The 23,021-nt window shown below is 41.4% G+C and overlaps 1 protein-coding gene across 3 annotated transcripts in view; it reads right to left on the bottom strand.

Annotated features, from left to right (window-relative positions):
- Window positions 1-23,021, bottom strand: part of ADCY8 (adenylate cyclase 8) — a 229,144-nt gene that overhangs the window by 99,514 nt on the left and 106,609 nt on the right. For all 3 annotated transcript variants that reach the window (XM_020875262.2, XM_020875263.2, XM_020875264.2), the window contains exons 6-7: window positions 10,789-10,947; window positions 5,908-6,178 (exon numbers count right to left, since the gene is read on the bottom strand). In XM_020875262.2, coding sequence (XP_020730921.2) covers window positions 5,908-6,178; window positions 10,789-10,947 — 430 coding nt within the window. The remainder of the gene's footprint in view (window positions 1-5,907; window positions 6,179-10,788; window positions 10,948-23,021) is intronic.

Raw genomic sequence — 23,021 nt, 5'->3', positions numbered from 1 at the left:
CTCCTTCTATCAGTGTCAGTGACGCCATGGGTGTTTATGTTCCTGGTAAGGAAAGGCATTTAATTTCTGTCTTGTTGTGTGGAACACAGGCATACCTTATTTTAGTGCCCTTCATTTTATTGCACTTTGCAGATACTGTGGTTTTTACAAATTGAAGGTTTGTGGAACCCTGCCTCAGGCAAGTCTATGGGTGCCATTTTTTTAAGCCGTATTTGCTCACTTGGTGTCTTTGTGTCACATTTTGGTAATTCTTACAATATTTCAGACTACTGCATTATATCTGCTGTGATCTGTGATCAGTGGTCTGTGCTGTTACTATCATGACTCACTGGAAGCTCAAGTGATGGTTATCGTTTTTAGCAAAAACATGTTTTTTAGTTAAGGTATGTACATTTTTTTAAGACATAATGTTATCACACGTTTAATAGATTACTGTATGCTGTTAATATAACCTGCATGCACTGGGAAACCAAAACATTGGTGTGACCTGTTTTACCTGTGATATTTGCTTTATGATGGTGGTTTGAAAGCAGATCTAATATAATTTCATTTGTGTTTTTGATCTTCACAGTGCACATATGAACTTCATGCTGCTGCTGCTGCTGCTAAGTCACTTCAGTCATATCCAACTCTGTGCGACCCCAGAGATGGCAGCCCACCAGGCTCCTCTGTCCCTGGGATTCTCCAGGCAAGAGTACTGGAGTGGGCTGATGACCAAGGTCAGTCTACTGTACAGAAACAACTAATATATACAACAGAAGTACCAAATCTATACTTTCCCCGCCGGTGATTCTTTTAAAAGGTCTAGAGGAGTAATGGAAAAGTGCTTAGGTTCTGATGTCATGATCAATGTGAAAAGGAGGGATGGGACAATGGTGATGATTTCTCAATAAATGGGGGAGACAACCCAGGCTTTAAAAAGGGGTTGGCTTCTTAAAGAATAGCTCGACCTCTCTTGGCATATCACCTGTCATAAAAACCAAGTTAAGTATATGTACGGCTAATGCACTTTTCTGTACAGCAGAAACTGACACTGACATAGTAGTGTAAAACCACTAGACTCCAATAAAACACACACATACACACAACCAAGTTAAGATGATTCATATCCTCACACAACGCACTTTATAGCGACATAAAAGCTTCAACCTTTGATATCCTCTTGTAAATCATAAGTAAAAATGCTCTTTGTCTAATGAATCCATTCTTGCTCCCTACAATCCATTCTCCACAGGCAGCTGGAATGATCTCTTAAACATCTAAATCAAATCATGTCACTGGCCAGCTTAAAACAGTTCTATCACTTCCCTAGAATAAGATTCAAAGTCAACCAGGTTTTCAAGCTCAACCTCTGTCTCCTTTAACTTCATCTTGTGTTCCTTCCTTCCCCTCTCACTATGCTCTAGTCACTTGGGCCTTTTTACTCTTCTAACACATCAAATTTTTTCCCACCCCAGGGTCTTTGCACAGGCTGTTCCTTCTATCTATAATGTTCTTTTTCAGGTCATTCAAATGCAGGGCTCTTTCAACACTCATGTAAAATTTTCAGAGGACTCTTGATGTAGTAAGTCTGCAGTAATTCTATCTGATTCTTAGTCATATATCCACCTATATTTACTTCTCAGTACGTTTGTGTTTTGACTAATTGTCTGCATTCTCTACTCCCTTAAAATGTAAGCTCATGAAAGATGGGGGCCAAGTCTGTCTTCTCCTTACGGGATCCTCAGCATCTCAAAGACTAAGATTGTTAAGCAAATGAATGAACCAGAGCTCAAGCTTACAAATAGATTTTAGTTATAGCATGCAACCAGCAGGGGAAAATATGATCTTCAGTATAAGGACCCTTTTCTTACATTTTCATTTTCATCTCAAATTTTGTCTCTGTTCTGAGAGACTCAATGACCACGTTGATGACTTACTCAACAGCCTAGCCTTGAGATTTCTTGGACATCCCCCTGGAGGTCAAAATGTTCACACTTTTGGTATACTTCAGCTATCTACTTCTACTTTTGTAATCTTACATTTTAATAGTCCATGTATGATCATGTTTCTTGCCTTCTAGTTTTCTTAATTTCATTCCACTCAGAGGCTCAGAGCGTAGGAACCCTCACAGGTATCTGAGCCAGGGTTCAGGGAGCCAGGACCCCAAATCAGTGGGGAAGATGTCTGCCCATGTCAAGAGAAAAGGATGAAAAGCACAAGTGTTTAGGGTGTCCAAGAGTGGGCTGAAACTACAATTTTAGCCCAGTGGGGCACAGATATAGGGGCTGGAAAGATGCACAACATCTAAACCAAGAGATTATCTTCAGGTATAGATTGGGACTGAAGACTCACATGGGGCCAGAAATAATTCTAAGTGACTTCTCTGGCTCCTGCAAACTACTGACGGACTCCTGAAATGGGTAGTGGAGAGGGGACTGGGGTGCAGTTGGGGGTCTTGGAAATCCAGAGCTCTCTCATATCATCTTGGACAATCTGGCTTCTGATTCACCACTGCATCAAATCTGCCTCTTGCCAATGTTGTTTTCCAATTCAGTTCACATTGGCAATTTTCAGTCGTCCTTTAACTGGGCCTTTTGTCTACACTGGACGCTGCTGATCACCTCATCCCTCTCCAAATGCCCTGCTCTTAGGCTTCCATGACACCTCATTGCCTAATCGGCTCTGATCACTCTGCTTCCTCTCTGTCTCTGTCACGGGATCCTGACTCTCCTTTACCTCCATCTGGTGTTCCTGCAGGTCTGTCTCATACTTTCTTACTGTTTCATTTTGCATGTTCCTTAGCATGATCTCTTTCACTCTCATGGTTTCATCTATCCTCAAATGTTACCAGACTCACATCCCTTGTGTAGTCCTTTTATGCCTAAGCTCCAGAAGTGTGTGTTCAACAGCCTTTTGGATATCTCTCCTTGGACCTCTCCCAGGCTTTCAGAGTTTCCTTCCATTCCAGTATCACTTATTTCGGTGGGCAGATCTACCATTCATCCCATCAGATCCAAGCAAAAAACCAGGAAGTTAAACTTGATTGGGTCCTCTCCTTTTCTACCCATATTTATTATTTAATTCATTCAATCAGCAAACTGTAAACAAGTCTTGTTATTTGCCAGGTATTGTTCTGACTGTGGACTCAATAGTGATAAGGGAAACAGACACAATCCCTGTCTTCCCGAAGCATATAAACTATTGGCTAACTTCATCTCTAAAGTTTCTTTCCTCTGTCCCTCCGTCTCTATTATTCTAGCAGTAGTCGGCATGAAACGATGCTCAATTAATCTTTATCGAATGAATGAATACATGAGAATGTAACTATCCAAACATCTGCTATCTATATAGCACCGATTACAGCATGGCATACCGCTGTCATTAGAAATATTTCAAAGCATACTTTATGAATCAATAGAAGCTAAAACATCTGGCCAATTCAGCTAGAAAACCCCCAATAAAGCATTCGTATATTTTGTCTGTGTTAAGCTAACACTTGGATGGTCTGGGCTTTCTGTATTACTGACCAGGTGATTTGGCAGAGCACAGGCTCAGCCAGACCAGTCTTGATTTCTTCCAGGCACACACTACATCCCTGCACCGCACATACGGCTCACTGACTTCCACAGCTAAGCACAAGAGCAAACTCTGAGCGCCTGTGACCATTTTAATTGACTTAACCGTTTCCAAAATGTTATTAGTACCACTTGGTTATCAGCATATCACTGGCTCTTGTCTTAGGACATCAAAACAAACTAAGGTTACTCATCCTGAAGATGGTAAATACAGGCAAAACTCAGGCATCTTAAGAAATATGTGGTATGGTTAAATACCAAAAATAATAATCTTTGACTAACAATGACATCTTTATGATATTAGTTAAGATCATTAGGAAATTAGCAGAGAAATATTTCTAGTATTCCTATATAATTCTACCAGACCAGTCAATCATGAATTAAAACCAAGTATCTCTATCTCTCTTCTGGGGTCTCAATTCTTAGTAGCAAGGATAGGCACACTGAGACTAGAACAATTATTAACAGAAATTATCCCCATTTCCACAATCAGCTTAAATGGATGGAGTTTTTCAAAAGGAAAGACCAAAAATAAAAGGAAAAACAAAAAGCAAGAGAGACAACTTTATGCACAGTTACTGAGGTGCTCAGGGTGAGGTGTGCATCTTTTTAAAAATAACCAGCATTCAGGCTCAAGTTAACAATAGACAGGAAACAGACGGTACTTTCAGCGGGGCATGCACCAACTCCAGGAAGTATTTAAGACTGTAATTTTCTATAATAGCAAATTGTACCATGCGCACCAATTCAGGGATGGAAAGAGGTAGGTATTGAGATCAGTGATGACTTGTGTGGGCATAATAATTCGGGAAGAAAGTAAACACTCACAAAAGAACAGTGAGGACTTAAGGGTTGACTCTTGCAATGCATGCAGACACGGTTCAACCTGCATCTTTGCCCAGTGGAATGGGTTCCATGCATTGATCCACAGCTCCTTCACACAGAGCTGGAAGGAAACAGAGGGGACCCTGGCCTCAGAGCACCCTGTCGGTCTTTCAAATGCAGAAGAAAGAGGCAAGACTTTCAGTATTTTAACCTTTTCTATTTCACATGCCTTTTAAGCAGACAGATTTTTCTTAATGACAAGTCAGCAAGAAATGTTCAGTTCTGTGGATTAAAACAATTAACTTCTATATGTCTTCACAAAGCTCCAGATACTATCAATTTGCTCTATTTACTTCATAGTAGTTTCAGCTTTTCCTTGGCTCAGGAGCATGTCAGAAGCTGTTTACAAGAGTTATATATGGACTTTTTTGGGTAAGTTTCTTTAAAAAAGTGCAATGAATTCACATAATTTACACAAGGTCAACTATGTGTGCCTGGCCTAAATAAAGGGGAAACTCAGTCAGAGCAGGTGATTTTGCCCATGCTCTGACCAAGTACTCTGGGCAGTGGAACATTCCTGAAGCCACTTCGGTTCTCCTTTGATCGACTTCAGTTCTCTGGTGCCTCTCAGAGTAAGAGCATCTCAATAAGTTTAGTGTGATTCTAGTATTTGAAAATATACTTAAAAAAATTTGATTCTTTGATCATTTACACTTTATGTACTGACTGTGTTGCCCTATGTCTAACTCGTGCACTGCTCAATCACTTCAGTCATGTCTGACTCTTTGTGACCCTATGGACTATAGCCCGCCAGGTTCCTCTGTCCCTGGGATTCTCCAGACAAGAATACTGGAGCAGATTGCCATGCCCTCCTGCAAGGGATCTTCCTGAACCAGGGATCAAACTTGTGTCTCCTGCATTGCAGGTGGATTCTTTACCATCTGTGCCACCAGGGATGCTCATCCTCTCTCTCATAGAAGATGCAAATCCACACTACATAAGAATAGCATCATATTGATGGCTTTGAAATCACTAGCTACTCTTGAATGACCTCATCTTAACCTCACTTGCAGCTATTATATTTCCCAACCAACAGTGACCCCCTGATTCTACATTTCAGAGGGTACCTCAGTTCTCTGAGCCAGCCAACTAACTTAAAAAAAAAAAGACATTTTCATGGATTTGACCTTCCTCTTCTGTTGCTAGTTTCATAACATGAGGTTTATCTTCTCCAACATGAGGAATTAATTTTGGTAAACTGATAATTCAGCTTCACATGACATTTATTTTTAACTAGGTCGAAAAAAAAAAAAAAAGAAGAGGGTGTTGAGAACCCTCTGGGATTCCTGGCATTTCTTGAAATTGACTGCATAAGTGAATTCCATCCTGAGGATACATGTTTGATCATTTACGATTAAGATGCTCAATGGAGAAAAGGTTAAAGATGAATCGGTTTCCCTGAGGCATCTGGGTTGGAGGTGCACATGCATTCACAGCAAACCAGAAGGAGGAGGCCAGGACTTACGTTCTGTTTCCCCACTATGTTATCGAAGGGCAGTTCGGGGCTCCAAGATCCCTCTGTGAACGTCGCCCCGCTGTTTCTCCTGTCTGAGGAGCTCACAGACTCCTTGACGATGTCTTCGGGCAAAGACAGCAGACTCTCCTCAGGCTGCTTAATTAAATAGGTCTCTATATTATGCTTCCTCAAGAATTCGTTCCTCTCTTTACCGTGACCCTCTTCCACATTATAGTCACCGTTGAGGCAGTCCAGCGTGGCTTTGGAAATGTGAATCCGCCTGTGTGGACAAAGCATAGGTTGTCATACACCTGACGTGGCTTGCAAAGGCCATCTCTGTTTTTGGTTCTTGTGCAAACCCGACATCAAGGCTGTACATGGGTGCTGGGAGGACATGTCCTCAAGGACTGAATCTGTTCCTCTGAAAAAAAGCAAAAAGAATAAAAGAAAACAGAAATATAAGCATAAATTAATGAGCAGAGTATCTATCACCAACTTCACCCCAAGGGACCCTGTAGCCTCTGATAAACTGCAGCCCCATTGAGCCACATTTAAGCAACCTCCTTTTTTCCCTCATGACCATCAGCCTGATCCCAGCAACTTTTAAACACATGTGATTTTTTTTTTTCAGTTGTGTTGATTATTTTGGAAAAACAAGTTCCATAAATGTTGTTGAACCCAATGGCAGTTATTGTCAGATTACTACACAAATGCATACTTTTCCTATCATTTCAATTTTCACACATTTGTGCCTTATTTCTTCAATTTATCTATAAGCTTCTTAAGAACAAAGGCAGGTCTTACAAGTCCACGGGGCTACATGGAAGGGGCCTTTAGGAAAACCACTGTAAGATGCAATTTCCCCTATAACGTGTATGTGAAAAGCAGAAGAGAATAAAGCTGTGGATATGTGCGGGCTAGGCTCACTCACAGGGTGACAGACTCGTATCAGCCATCACAGTCCAAGATTCTAGTTTCTTTTCTTAGCCAAACAACAGATGACATCAAGTGCTTTAAAGATCAGATGTGAATCTTGGGAATGTCACATGGTAAATCCTTCTGGACAAAAGTTTTTCTACTTTCGTCACTAACTGAATCTGACTGCTTATTGTGCTGCACTGTGGTCTGGGCAGACTTGCTTGTTGCTTACAAGCCGGGACACTTTGGCCAGGTTGCTTGCATTGAAACCCTAGCTCTACCACTTGCTAGCTGAAAGATCTTGGGCAAGTTATTCAACCTTTCCAGGTGTCTATTTTCTCACCCATAAAAATGGGAAAAATAATAGTGTTCATCTCTTAGGGTCATCATGAGTATTGCAACAGTTGATTCATGTAAAGCAGTCAAAACAATTTGTGGCACACTACATGTGCTACAAAAGAAAACACTTGAAGTACTCTTTAGAATGGCACTATTTTATTTCTGCTGTTTATTCCATGCCTCCTCAAGGCTTATAGGACACAGTATACATTCTGAACAAGATCTATAAGGCTTTTACTATGTGGACCCTGCTTCTTCAAGGCTCATTTGCTGACACTCTCTCCAGCTGATCAAGTAATTGGCAAGTCCTCAAATTCAAGGTGCTATTTCACACCTGCTAAACTCAGAGCAAGCCATTCTCCTTGCCTAGAATGCTCCCCCCATGTTCCTGATCCAGCACAAATTCATTTCTCTTGGCTGACTTCAGTGCTCTTGAATATATGAATGAATGAACAACGTAGATACTTAAGACTGCTTGGCTTCTGGATTCTAGAAACAATATATCCAAGCAAACAATTTTTTTTAAAGTGACTTTTCCAAATGCATTTTACTTAGTACTATCTCTGCTTCTCCCTGTCACCCTCCTTTCTAACAGAGAAAATAATTCACTGCAAAGACATGTAAAGAAACTGCCAACAATGCATTTCTGATCATTTAAGGTACATTTTGCACATTTTCCAAATAAGTGTTCTTGTACAAAGGCATTGATGTCAAAGGTGAGGTAAAACAGAAGCAGGCTTCACTTCAGTGTGCTTCCCTTTATTTTGCTTCACAGCTATTTCGTTTCTTTTCAAATACAAATTGCAGGTCTGTGGCAACCTTGCACTGAGCAAGTCTATCAGAGCCATTTGTCCAACAATCTTTACTCACTTTATGTCTGTGTCACGTTTTGGTAATTTTCGAAACATTTCAAACTTGTCCACTATTGTATTTGTTATGGTGATCTGTGATCTTTGATGTTATTGTTGCAAAAAGATTACAATTTGCTGAAGGCTCAGGTGGTGCTTAGCATCTTTTTAGCAATAAAGTATTTTTCAAGTGAGGTATGTGCATTCTTTTAGACATACTGCTATTGCATCCTTAATAAACTATGGTATAGTGTTAACATAACATTTGTGCTGGGAAACTAAAAACTTTGTGTGATTTGTTTTATTGGGATATTTGCTTTATTGTAGTGGTCTAGACTCCAGTTTGCAGTATCTCCAAGTTACACCCATATTAAAAATAAAAGCATGTGAAAGCTGTTTTGAGCTCTCCAGAGAAAAGTACTAATTACAAAATATTCTTATGATAAATTTTGTTAATATATAGGAACTCAGCTCAGTAGTGCTGACCTAGGAGAATAAAAAAGTTGTTTCACCTTCCATGAAATAAAAAGGTGTCCCAGTCTTTCTCAGATCAGCCTCAGAGCTGGGTGCTTGAAAGCTTTTTCTCACAGGCAAAATGAAACTCTTGGAAGTGTTTTATAAAGTCCGATGGCTGATTTTCTTTAAAAATAATCAAGTTACACACCAACCCCATTTGGTACTGTCTCTGGATTCTGTATTTTATCATTCTGTGGTCAGTGCTAAGGGGGGCTAATATTTGCATATCCTAAATCGATAGTATGTTTCCCATGGTGAAAGACACCCTTCTCATCATTTACTATGATCCTTCTGCTGAAATTCTAATCCATATTTAAATGCTTTGATAGAAATGGAATTTCAGGGGTTCATTTTCATCCTTGCTACTATCTGGAGCTTTGGAGTAAGATACTTGCAGCTGAGGTCTGGTGATTACATTTCCCTGTAAGGAAACGAGTCAGTTCTCAGACAATATTCACATATATTGGTTAGGTAAATCTGACAGTTTCTGATAATTTTAAATGCCATGACATAATAATAATAGTCATGATGGTAAATAAGCTCCAACAGGTGGGGCAACACTTATTTTGCTGCTGCTGCTGCTAAATCGCTTCAGTCGTGTCTGACTTTGTGCGACTTTATAGACGGAAGCCCACCAGGCTCCCCTACCCCTGGGATTCTCCAGGCAAGAACACTGGAGTGGGTTGCCATTTCCTTCTTCAATGCATGAAGGTGAAAAGTGAAAGTGAAGTCGCTCAGTCGTGTCTGACTCTTAGCAACCCCATGGACTGCAGCCTACCAGGCTCCTCCGTCCATGGGATTTTCCAGGCAAGAGTACCGGAGTGGGTTGCCATTGCCTTCTCCAACTTATTTTGCATAAATGTTATTTTGTACCCAAATGTAGTCTATATGCTTTGTTCCAGGAATTATCTAATTTTCATTCCTTCTAACAACTGTAGGTGATAAAGCATTTTACCCCTTCGTTTTGCTGACAGTGAAACTGGCTGAGAGGCAATGAGTAAGTAACTGGACCAAAGTCCTATGAATGGGAGATGACAGTACTGGATGGGGATTACAGCTTTCACCTTCGGAGTCCTTCCAAGACCCGCAGCTACATCACATAGTCATTACTACAACCGTAACCACCATTAGTTCCTGAGCAAAGAACTTTATACACTTTGCTTCACTTAACTTAAAGTTGAGAACCGTGGTCCTCAACCGTGGTCAACGGTTTGGGGTGGTACCAAGGCCAGCAGCATCAGCATCACCTGGGAGTTTGTTAGGGAGGCACATTCTTTGTTCCCATCCCAGACGTGTCGATCAGAAAATCTGAGGATGGGGCCCAGCTATTTCTGGTTTAACAAAATACATATGGATTTTGCATGACTCCAGGGAACAGACCATCAACCATTATGCCATGGAGTTGTATGCCTCCTTCCCTTCTTCCTTCTCTGCATTATACCCAGCACTGCACACACAGTGAGGGGGCGGAGAGTCATAATAAAGGACAATCTTGAGCAAACGGGACTGACAAATTAACAATGGGAGAAAGTGATGGCTAGGGAGACCCTTCATAGCTGTGTTTATGTGACAAATTTCATTTCTTTGAGCCTCAGTGTCCCCATTAAAACAAGGAAACAACAATTTACTATATGGCGAAATCAAATGACATGATGTATTCATGGTACTTAGCAGACTGTCTAGTGTATAAAAGATACTTGACATGGGTTTAGAATGGGGGGCTATCTCTCTCACTGAAAGGAAAAGTAAGCTGAGTTATATCCTACAAAAGAGGGGGGGAGATAACAGACATTAAAATAGCAGAAAAAGCCAAACAATGTCAAATCATGGAAAGTTCAGAGACATGTCTGAGTTTTCAAAGGAAGGCTAAGGTCATACAGAAGGTCAATAAGTCTTAACCCTGGCTGCCCATGAGAATTGCTTTGAGAGCTTAGATGATATTTTGCACAGATTCTGCCTGACACGGACTGGTACAAGGTCGAGACCACAGGATTTTTAAAACGCTCCTGTGCTGTTTCCAAAGCGAAGTCAAATCTGAAAGCCAGTGCTTTACAGGACTGAGTCCAGAACACCTGAGTGTCCTCACTGCCTATAACAAATGTCACTACGACTTTGGAGCCAATATTTGCATGATGCTTTAAAGTTCTGTGTCCTCCAAAATAATTGTTTCTGGGACATACACTTTTGAATTCTGCACGTGGGAAACCCACTGTCACAAAGAGAGCCAATGAGAAGTGTTAAGCGAGGAGACAGCCTTGTTTTGGCTTACCCGGGGATTCCTCCAGATTCAAGTTTGTTGGCAATGTCCACATCCCAAGACCAGACGTCAAACTGCCACTTCCGAAGACCCAACACGCCACATAGCACCGAGCCTGAGTGGATTCCAATCCGCATGTCAACATCGTGCTTCGTCCTTGATCGCACATACCTGACGACATAGTGAATGAAGAGACAGATGTCAAAGGCCAGAGTGGGCATCTTGGCCCTAGTGGCAGTTTCGGTCCTGCTTATTCCATACGTTTAACTCTTGCTCATTCATGTGCCACCTCTTCCATGAAGACTTCTTGGATTTCCTGATAACTGGAAAGATACCCTTCCTCCTCCAAACTCCCCTAATTTTTAATCTGAACTTCTAAGGGTCTTTATCACCTTTCTTCCCAAACCTGGTCATCCTATATAACTTCTTTCTCAGGGAAGACAACCCACTACTGCACAAACTTGCGATAGATTACAGATTCTGCACTTCATTGAACACTCCATTTCCAACCTAAATATTTTAATTTTTAGTCCATTTCCTTCTCTCCAATCCTTAAACCAGCATTCTAGTTCAGGTCATCATTAGGCTTCAGTCTGGAGTCCCCTTTCAGCCCATGTTCCACATATCTATCTACAAGACAAAAGTGACTGTCACTCCATCACTCCTTGTCTAAAACCCTTTGCTGACCTCCCAACCCCTTAGAGCAGTGGTCTCCAGAGTAGCTTGCTTACATCCCAGGGCTGAGCCGGGTCAGCTGTTGGGATGTATGAAGACAATCACACAACTTCTGTCCATAGCTTTTGTTTTTATCTTTACCAAAATTCAATATATGGATTGACTTTAGGGACCTTACAGGATCTGTGTCAGACTGTCCTCTGCTTATAAGTATGGGGGAAGCATCTTGAAAATAGATTTCTTCCATCAAGGGCTGCCTCTGGGTATAGCCATGCCTTCCTCATTTTCAGAGTATTTCCAACTACTTCAGTTTAAGAGTTAAAAGATGTCCTTTAGGCAGAAAGAAATTCAAACAGAATATAATACTTAAGATAGAAGAGCTAGAAAAATCTTCACTGCCATATAGAAATCCAATGGTTATTTTACTTCAAAATGCTGAAAGAAGTTGTCAAATTTAAATTTGGACTTCCTTGATGGGTACGGTGGATAAGAATCCGCCTGCCAATTCAGGGGACACGGGTTTGATCTCTGGTCTGGGAAGATTCCACGTGCGGTAGAGCAACGAGGCCCGTGGGCCACAATTATTGAGGCCGAGTTCTAGAGCCCGCAAGGCACCATAACTGAAGCCCGCATGCCTAGAGCCAGCGCTCCACAACGAGAGAAGCCACGGTGCTTCTCTCCATCACGAGAAGCCTGCCCGCTGCGACTAAAGAGCAGTCCCCACTTGCGGCAACTAGAGAAAGCCCGTGCCCAGCAATGAAGACCTACTGCAGCCAAAAATAAGGAAACAAATAAATGAAGAAGACCTACCTCTACGGCAGCTTATATGATCAACATTGATCATATAGATAAGCAACAACGATATATTGTATAGCACATGGAATTATAGCCATTCTCCTATAACAACTAATGGAGTATAATCTGTAAAAATACTGAATCACTCTGCTGTATACCTGAAACTACTATGATATCGTAAACCAACTATACCTCAATAAAAAATAAATTAATATAAAAAATAAAGATGATTTATCCCTTTTTATTTGACATGAAAGTGAATATTTGGGGAAAAAACCCAAACTTTCTTAATTTGTTTATCCAAGCTGAAGAGGATGATTTAAGGAGGAAGGAGAAAGTAACTGCTTTTCCTGAGAAATTTACACTCTGAAGAGAGAATTTTGAAAATGGAAGTTCGGAAATGTCTCCTTCTCTTTGGGAACTTGACTGTCAAACATAAGTTATGTCAACTATCAAAATTCTCAGAAAAGGAGTTCCTTGGCGGTCCAGTGGTTAGCAGGCTTTCACTGCCGGGGCCCAAGTATGACCCCTGATCAGGGAACTAAGATCTTGCAAGCTGGGTAGCAGGGCCAAAACAACTCTCAAAGATGCATATTTACTAATGTCAGGGAGAAAAAAGTTTTCCTTTCCCCGTCTAGTTTCTTCGAACTGTTCTAAAAATTAAATTGACGTGAGACAGAGTAACAGTAAAAAATCAAATTTAATTACATACACCTAGGACCTCTCAAGAAAAATGACATCCCAAGATAAGTTAGGAGTGAAGGCTTCTATGAGGAGAGAAGGGATGAGAGGAAAAGTTAAAATTTTACATAATCTCCTTCTTCTGCCTCTGTAACTCCGCTTGCCCCTTGCAAAGTCTAGATCACGTAGGTCACATAGTCTCAGAAAGTGGGGACTTGCAATACTAGGAACTGGAGTTTATCTCACTCACCCTTGTCCTGCTCTTTGCAATCACCCAGCCCTGCAAACCTGCTTAATCATGCCTGTCCAGGCCAGGAATCCCCCTCCCCATTTTGATCACTGTTCCCGCACGCGGAACCTCTTAGTTTAAACCAGCCTATTAACAGCTGGTGTTGCCCACTATAGTCTGTCTATAAAAGCTCTGTAATCCCTTTGTTCGGGGCTCGGAGCTTGGAGTGTTAACTCCTCTGGGCCCACCAGTGTAATAAACCTGAGTTCTCCAAACCTCCGAGTATGGTGCTTGGTTTCTGCAACAGGGGAAGGGGAGAGGAGTTTGGGACTTCAAAGAGGGAAGAAAGCAATTTACAGGAAGATGGGAAAGAAGTGTTTGGTAAACATTTACCAGGCTTTGCAAAGACAATGGGACACACAGAGAATTTGATCAAACAGGACTTGTTAAGCTTCCCCCAGTTTAACGTGTTTAGCTCCTATTCCTTCTAGTATCTCTGAGGCCAGGTCTCTTCCTGGAATGAGGCCAATTTAAATTCTTTTAGGCAGTCAAAAGGAGGAGGTAAAAGCTCTTGCTGAGCCTTTTGTTTCTTAAAAACCACCTGCCAGGGCTTCCCTGGTGGTACAGTGGATAAGAATCCCCCAGCTAACGCGGGGAACATGGGTTCGATCCCTGGTTTGGGAAGATTCCACATGCCGCAGAGCAGCTAAGCCCGTGTACTACAGCTACTGAGCTTGCACTCTAGAGTCTGTGCTTTGCAACCAGAGAAGTCACGGCAATGAGAAGCCTGTGCATCACAATGAAGTGTAGACCCTGCTCACCGCAACTAGAAAAAAGCTGTGCTTAGCAACGAAGACATAGCACAGTAAGAAAAAAAACCCCAAAACAAAACCAACAAAAATAACAGCCTAAAATAATCTTCATGCCAAACAGACACATTTTGGGGTGGCAAATTTTGCTCCTCTACAGTAATCTACTTTAAAATTTTCCAAGTACAGAATTATGGTAGACTTTGAACCCATTTGTTAAAAAAATATAAAAAGCCTATTGTCTTATAATGAGTTTGCATGAATAACTCACAAACATCAGAGAAAAAAAAGTGAGATTGGGGACTTCCTTGGTGGTCTAGTGGCTAAAACTCCATGTTCCCAATGCAGGGGACCTGGGTTTGGTCCCTGGTCAGGAAACTATATCCAATATGCCACAACTAAGACCTGCATGCTGCAACTAAGACCCAGAGCAGCCAAATAAGTAAATATTTTTTAAAAAGGAAAATGTATGGCAAGCCTTGTATAAGGCTTTGTCAAAAATGACTTAGAAAACACAGCCAAGGGTGCAAACACACCTCCAGGACCTGCCTGTCTTTATAAGATGTATATTTCTCTCTGACGGCCCTCAGAGCCAAACACAGAAATAAACTGAATTTGAAACCCGACCTTTGCATTTCTGTATCGTAAACTATTAGGATGAAAAAAAATTGGTTATGTTCAAACCCACTGCTCTCACCAAAACATAGTGAGAGCTGAAAGATTTTTGCACTATCATTGAATTTTAAATATTTGAAAGTATTGTTTATTTCACCAGTATCATTTATAATCCATCTCTCCTGTGTGTTTTATAGTATGTGCTTTTAAATGTATGAATATATTGATAGAATGGACAATAATATAATTTCTAAATTTTTATGATCACTTTTGATAGAGATGGGGGATCAAAATATTCTGAAATCACTGGCCTGTGAGATAAAATGGAAAATTCCTAGCCTGGCACATAAAATCCTTCATGAGCTTCCTGCATCTCAATTATCAGCCTCATTTCTCAAGCATACATTGGACGCCAGCCGTCCAAACTGCAAGTCACTGCCTGAATCCTGGGCCCTCCTCCCCCAGTCTGGAATGTCCATCCCCTCCCTTCAGGTGACATCTGGATTATGTGCTTTTCCCAGTGTTCGTACTGCATCCCATGTGAACAATAATTGGGATGCTGTATTATAATCATCTCTTCCCTCTACTGGATTCTAAACATTGATGGTATAGACTTTGCATGGTTCAGTGCCATCCACCCCTTTTAACATGGTACTGTGTTTGGAATGTGGCCCACACTTAATGAACGTTTACTGGATGGAAAAATGGATGGGTGAATGGATGGGTATCCATGAACTATTCATATTCTCATATTTCTTTCTCTTTTTTAAAATTTCCTGACAAGGGATCAAACCCATGCCCCCTGCAGTGGAAGCAAAGAGTCTTAACCATTGGACCGTCAGGGCAGGCCCCATGTTTCACATTTCTACATATAAACTCCTTGGAGGCAGTATTCCTCTCTGAATAATTCCTGTATCTCTCACAGCCTGGAGCATTATGCCTCACATATAGTTTGTTTGTTTTTTTTTAAAGAATAAATGAATGATTCCAGATACAAGCTGCATTCTCTGTTCTTAACAAGTTTGGCTAAGAGAGTAAAGAATCCACTTGCAATGTGGGAGACTTGGGTTCAGTCCTTGGGTTGAGAAGATCCCCTGGAGAATGGAATAGCTACCCACTCTAGTATTCTGGCCTGGAGAATTCCATGAACAGAGGAGTCTGGCAGGCAACAGTCCATGGGGCTACAAAGAGTCGGACACGACTGAGTGACTTTCATCTCACTTCACTTCAACAAGTTATAAGATAATACACTTATTTAAACAAGAAAGTAAAGTGGAAGTGGATTGAGAATATAGAAATAAATTAGATGTTAAGAAGGCAGCCACAGACATTAGAAAGAATGCTTGTAGCTAAAGGATGAGACAAGTTTTATTCCTGGTGAGGACTCTATAGTTTCTGGGCCATTGTTTTAACTTTAACTTTTAAGTTAGAAACTGCATGTGTCTACATATATACACACAGCCTTCATCCACTGATAATTAAAACATTTGAGACCATTTGAAAAACTCAATAAAGCAAGAGGACAAGTAGCATCTAGCACTTAGGAAGAGCTTTTCAGTTTCTGATGCTTTCTCAGTGAGTTTCTGTAAGATGCATCAGTGGGGGAGGTCGTCAGTGTGGTCTACCATGTCTTATACCACAATATTCAAACATATTAGGATTGCATTTTCCTGGATATTTCATATTATTTTTAGCCAATAAAATGTGAGCAGAGGGACTTTTCTGGTGGTCCAGCGGTTAAGACTCAAGAGTTGCAGCGCAGGGAGCATGGGTTTGACCCCTGGTCAAAGAATCAAGATCCCACACGCCTTGCCGTGAGACCAAGAAAATACATATTTTTAGGGCAGAAGCTTTAAAAACCTGACCAACCACATTTTCTCTCTGGTCCCACCATCATTCAAGGACACGTGGTGATGAAGCCTTCTTAACTAGGGTTCTTAAATAGTGGTTCCCTGCCGTTTCCTCAACCAGTTCACAATGGACAGAAAATGTGAATGAAAAGTGAATCTTTGTTGAGTTAAGCCACTGAGATTTGGGGGGATGTCTCTCATGTCAACCTACTTGGGACTATCCTGAAGGGTACAGTCATCACCTCCAATCCACATCCTCTCATGATATGAGCATCACGATGGTGGAGGGAATAACACAGACTCTGGTGTCAGACTACATGAGCCTACGTCTGGCTCTGCCCATTACTAGCTGCACTATCTTAGGCAAATTACTTAACATCTACCTAAAATGGGAATGATAATAGCATTGTCAGAATTAATTGACTAAACATACATACAGAGCTGAGAAGAGTGTCTGGAACATACTACAGACTACTTGGACGCTTATCACATTTGAAGGAACTATTGTTGTTAAGTCACTGAGTCATGTCTGATTCTTTGCGACCCCATAAACTGTAGCCCACCAGGCTCCTCTGTACATGGGATATCTCAGGCAAGAATACTGGAGTGGGTTGCCATTTCCTTCTCCAGGGGATCTTCCCGAGCCAGGGATCGAACCCGTGTCCCCTGCATTGACAGGTGGATTCTTTTCCACTGAGCCACCTGGGAAGCCCATCGGAACTACAGGAAAGTAGGATTTTCTTGTGGCCACACAGCTGAAAAGCAGGATTTTAAGACTAAACCGGGGCTATTGTTTTTTAAACCTCATGCACTTCACAACGTAGATACTGTACGTGTTATGTGAGCCTGGGTAAATAACTTCATCCAACCCAGAGTTTCAACAGTCGTAAAATAAAACTCTAGCTGATTGTTTCACTTACAGAGCCTCTGTGAGCCCCAGAGGAGATAATGGATGTTAAAGCACTTTGCCAACTAATTGTGAGGGTCTATTAAACAGCACTCTGTGCTAATGCCATTGGGCAATTAACATTATCCAGGGAATGCACTGGAACATCTTAATGAAAAGACATTTAAATTTTTTATTTTCTTCTACAAAACAAAAATCACGAGAAGACAAACATGGTTGCTACACTGCATTCTTTCTTTTTGTTGTGTCTGGAGTTTGACTTAATAAAAGATAAGAATGAAATTATGGCAAAGTAATGAATAATTTACAGACAGTGACCCTCTTTGGAAAGGCTACCCAGTGGTGGCATAGAACTACAAATACATACCATGTGTTTCAAGACCAGTTCTTAAAGGGGTGCTCTGAGTATCCTTGAAACTAAAATGGATGGAATTCTGCTCTGAGTTACAAGTCCTGTTTATTTTTTCCAAAGTAAAGCCACACTGATGCTTTGCTGTGCTTCATCACCGCAAATAAAGAAAAAAATGCCTGTAGATCGCTCACCTTATAAACATATTATCTTCCCTTTCTTCTCCATAAACTCTGAGCTTCTGGAGGGCAGGGGCATCATCTTTCATTTCCACATGCCCAGCACTTAGCACAGAGTGTGTGCTGTGTGCTCAGATGCTCAGTCGTGTCCGACTCTTTGGGACCCCATGGACTGTATCCCGCCAGGCTCCTCTGTCCATGGCCTTCTCCAGACAAGAATACTGGAGTGGGTTGCCATTTCCTTCTGCAGGGGATCTTCCCAACCCAGGGATTGAAACCGTGTCTCATGTCTCCTACATTGGCAGGCAGATTCTTAACCACTAGCACATAGTGCTCAGATGTACTTATTGAATTCATGGACAAAATCTTTCTTTCTCTATAGCCTTTGGCTGCTTCTAAGAGTCCCAGGGGAACCATGGAGGTGACTTTAGCCCTGCCAGTTGGAGAGTGGGAAGAATCTCCACATCTTCCCCCTTCAATTCAAGCAGCTTTGCTCTCATCTGTTTGCATGGAGGGCTTCTATCAAGGTTTCTTTGAAATAAAGACTCCACTTAATAGTTATTACAAAATTTTTTTGTAATATTACAAAATTTTTTGTAGCTCTAGATCAAGCAGGCGTACCTATAATGCAGCAGTTAACCAGAAAAAAGTGATGATGTCATTTCCTGTAACTGAACGATTAAAGAAGAGTGCTTGGTATATGGTAAAAGATGAAGAACCTTACTTAGAAATGTTCTTCCAATTGAAATGCTGGAAAAAAAGGAAGAGCGTGGGAGTTAGTTATGGAAGTCAGTTACAGTCACTGGGCGGGGCGTTCTGTGCAAGTGTCAAGTTTTATCTTTACAATAACTCTGTACCATTACCAGCACCATTTTACAACCGAGGAAACCGAGTTCCAAGAAGTTCCTTTCTTTTGGTCACACATACAGCAGTGGAATAGCTGGAATTTCACCCCGGGGGTGTGAGTCTAAATCCAGGGGTCCACTTCTACTACCTGGAATGGTTTACTTTGAAAAAGAAGCCATCCTCAGCAGTACCTGAACCACTGAGGTTTAATCTGGCTCTGCCCAATAGATGGATGACACAGTCTCTGCTGATTAATTCCCAAAGTCAGCAGACCTACGACAAGCTCCCTTCCACAGAATTTTGAGTTCACTGACGGTAGTAGAGGAGTCACTCACTGTCAGGGTGGGGGCTGTCAGCACGCTGGTCATGGAGCCTGACTTTGCCTTCAACCACGATCTATTCCACAGCCTTTACTGGACGCTGGAGTCAGCTTGCCTTACAAAACTTGCAGCTCATCTGCTTCTAAAAAGTTGAAAAACTACCATGTCTTATCCTAGCATGAAAGTTGCAGTCTCAAAAAATACTTCATATGATGCCCACAACAGTTCTGATAGGTAGATGCCTATCAGGATTATAAACTTCCATTTTACAGATGAGGAAACTGAGGCTCCCAGAGAGTTAAAACATATTCAATATCTCTTCTGTGTTGACCTCATGTTCTGTGCTAACTTCATGATCTCCTTTCATTCTCACAACCACCCGATACTACATATCTATCCATTTATCTCATTCATTCATCCAACAAGGATTTCTTGAAGACCTCTGCAGATATAAGCAGGGAACCAAATAGACAAAGCAGAAAATCTGTTCCTGTTTTTATGGAACTTGAATTAGGACTCCCCCCCCGCCCAACCATTTTACAGCTAAGGAGCCTGGCATGGAGAGAGGTTAAGTCTCTCGTTCAAGGTCAGGAAGTGACAGGTCCTGATCGGCCCTCAGAATGCCAGACTGCAGGCTGACAGCTCCGCGGACACCTGGCCACCTCGTACTCCATTCAACATCACCCTCCTGCTTTTGGGAGTGGGAAGGTAAGGGGAGAACCTAGAGCAGGATTTCTGGTCAAAAACAGTGTGAACCCCGTGAGAGAAAAGCAAGAGAAAGGATCCAGCCACCTATTTCCCACACTGAGCTCTATGTCTTTCTCTCTGTGTAAAAATAGATGTAAAAAACTAAGGTTGTCCTAAATGGCGTGTTTGTGCATGCACACATGTGCACACATGTATATGTGTGTGTGTACTCTACAATGCATATTTCTTTAAACTCACAAGCACTTTCCTATGCCATGGAATACTAATGCAAACCATGGCAACTAACGGTTCCTCATTTCCCTGTTTTGTAATATGCAAAAATTTATCTAACCATTTCCCTGCCTTTGGACATTTAGGGATTCAGATGAATATGCCTCAGGGTCTTTGCCCTGCCACTAATAGGCTGTGCGTCATTGATAGGAAGTTATTTATCCAATCAGAGTTTTATTTTCCTCCTCTGACAATTGGAGAAAGAGACAGTAGTTTCCTTACCTCACAGGGCTGTGGTCACTATTAGGCGAGGTGAGTCAGGAAGGTTATTTAATATGGTGTCTGGCACGTGGTAAGCATTCAATCAATATTAGCTTAATGAACTATTGCTACTAAATAGATTTGATCTTCACCACTGTAAATAATTTTGCAGAAAGAACCCTTGCTCACACATTACAGACAACTCTGTTGCATATTAAAGAGAGCTACGGCTTTGTGGATGCTGTAGTCAACGACTTTTCAGATCAAGGTAAGAAAGGGGTTTGGAAAGGAAAGAAAGATACACAGAGAGACAGAGACAGACAAGGGAGAAAGGGAGAGAAAGAAAGAGCAAAAAAGAAGTTCAAGAGGGAGATAGAAGGAGAAGAGATGCCCAGAGGCATGCAGTAGGCTTGGGCACTCCTGCCTCTTAAGGGAAGAAAAATAAATCCTGATTTTCATTCCTCATCCTGCCATGCTGCTTGGCAGGACAACCCCACCACAAGGATTAAGACCTTTGCTCCAATTAACCGTTGGGGACAAGCCAGTTTCTGCTTGGCATTCTGGTGTCATTCCATGTCTTTTTAGCAACTGCGCTGAAAAGATCAGGCTCTGAAATTTTCATTAAGTTTCATCAAGGGAGCCTTTGCAGATCGTTAATAAAGATATTGCACATTACAGAGCCTACCTTCAGCTCTAGTGTCTTATAAGCTATCAAGCCTCCCCAGAAATAGAGCCAGGGTATGTGAAGAAGTGCCACCTGGAGCCACTTTTCAATCTACTTAATGGAACTATTATCTAGGCCTATTTTAATTAATTTAATTTTATGAACAGACATCCATGAGATGCTATTAAATGCTTCATTAGAAATAAAGCTACATTCAATCACCTTTTTTTTTTTTTTTTTTGCCATTCACCCAGCTAATATCATGTTTCTAAAATCAACTATTTTTTCTGATGGAATACATTTACTAAGAGGTTTGATGAAGGCTTACGATCTTGTGGTTGTCAGAGGTTCACTGACTTCTCTTCCCTCTCAAGGTCAGTTCTGATAATTTATTAAGGATGTATATGACACCTCCTAGGCTACCCTGTGACCCTTTGGGTGTCAATAGCAGATTGCAGGCATCAGAAAAAACTCCAGAAATCTAGAGATGAGATGTATCATGCTGTCATGGTTAAAACCAATGGTTTTGAGGGCAGATGGTTCTAGATTGGTGCCTTTGTTCGGCTACTGACTAGTTCTGTGGTTGTGCGCAATTACAGGAACTCTGTAAGCTCCAGTTTCCTCACGGGTAAAGTAGGAGCCTAATTCCAGAGGTGAGTCAGGATGTACCCACACAGCCATACTGACTGTTTATGGTTAACACCCACTCAGACGGACTTCCCTGACCGATTCTGATTAGTCCGTGTTGTAGCCACACTAGTGAGAGAGTCAAGTCCTAGGCAGGTTGATAGGAAGTCTGGAGTCTCCGAGGAGGAGAGGGGGGTTTGGGGCTCTCAAAGAGGAGATAGGGGTCTGGAATTCTCAGGAAAGGACAGTCGCCCTTTCCCCCCTACATTCCTTAGTATTAGTCACCTAAAACGTTTTTTTCTTTAAGCCTGGAACTGATGATTACACAACAAACAACTCAGTTTAAACTCCTTACTAAGGATTATATAACAACAATGTATCCTGTTTGAGGACAGTTTCTCCTTCCTGAAAACCTTCTGACTAATCCTGATATCTTAGAATGTATATTATGGGAGTGGGTCTGGTAAAATGTTTACAACCTTGAGACATTCTTTTGATTTATTGTAATAACTAATTAAAAAGTATATAATTCCCGTGTCTAGCCTAGCAAGGGGGGGCACTCCCTGTGCCCCTTCTGATGTCTGTCAGAAGCTTTCTCTGTCCCTTTTTATACTTTAATAAAACTCTGCGACACAATGTTCTTGAGTGATCAAGCCTGGTCCTTGGTCCTGAAACTAAATCTTATTCTTCAGAGATCATAGTATCACTAGTTGTTCAATATTTTGCTCTCAGCCCTGCCTAACTCCTAGAGTTGCTATATGGACTAACTAAGTGAAGACATGTAAAACACTTAGTTCATGGCATAGAGTAGGTGTTCATTAAACCTTATTGTTATCGTTATTATTATTTTATTAGACTAGAAGCCCTAAGAAATGAACAGATTTCTGTAACTTAACCGAGTCCAATTTTCCAGTGTCCAAACTCAGCCCTAATTGTAAGATTCTATTAAAAAAAATTTTTTTTTTCTGGTGATAAATGCATGCTATGTATTTAAATTTTCAAAAGAACACTCTGAGTTAGGGCTCTTATGGTTCCCACTTCACAGAAGAGGTCATGTAGGCTTTGAGAAGTGAAGAAGCAGGAACCATATTATGTCTTCTGACTGCAGTTCACAATCAAGTATGTTCCCTACAAGTCACTCTTCCAGGGAACCACTGCTGTGATCACATCCAGCAACAATCTCTAATAAGGTAGTGTGTGTGTGGTTAGTCACTTAAATGTGCCCAACGCTTTGTGACCCCTTGGACTGTAGCCTGCCAGGCTCCTCTGCTCATGGGGATTCTCCAGGCAAGAATACTGGAGTGGGTTACCATGCCCTCCTCCAGGGGATCTGCCCAACCCAGGGATCGAACTCAGGTCTCCCACATTGCAGGCAGATTCTTTACTGTCTGAGCTACCAGGGAAGCCTAGAACCCTGTCCAAATGCTTAGAGTATTATCAATCGACAAGGGAAGTTTACTATAATGATGAAATTTGATTTAAACTTCTAGGTCACATACTGTGTCTCGAGGGGCTCTTGG

This window comes from Odocoileus virginianus, chromosome 15, assembly GCF_023699985.2.
Source record: "Odocoileus virginianus isolate 20LAN1187 ecotype Illinois chromosome 15, Ovbor_1.2, whole genome shotgun sequence".
NCBI classification, from domain to species: Eukaryota; Metazoa; Chordata; class Mammalia; order Artiodactyla; family Cervidae; genus Odocoileus; species Odocoileus virginianus.
Note: the sequence above shows the minus strand (reverse complement) of the source record. Positions and strands in the feature narration are given on the sequence as shown.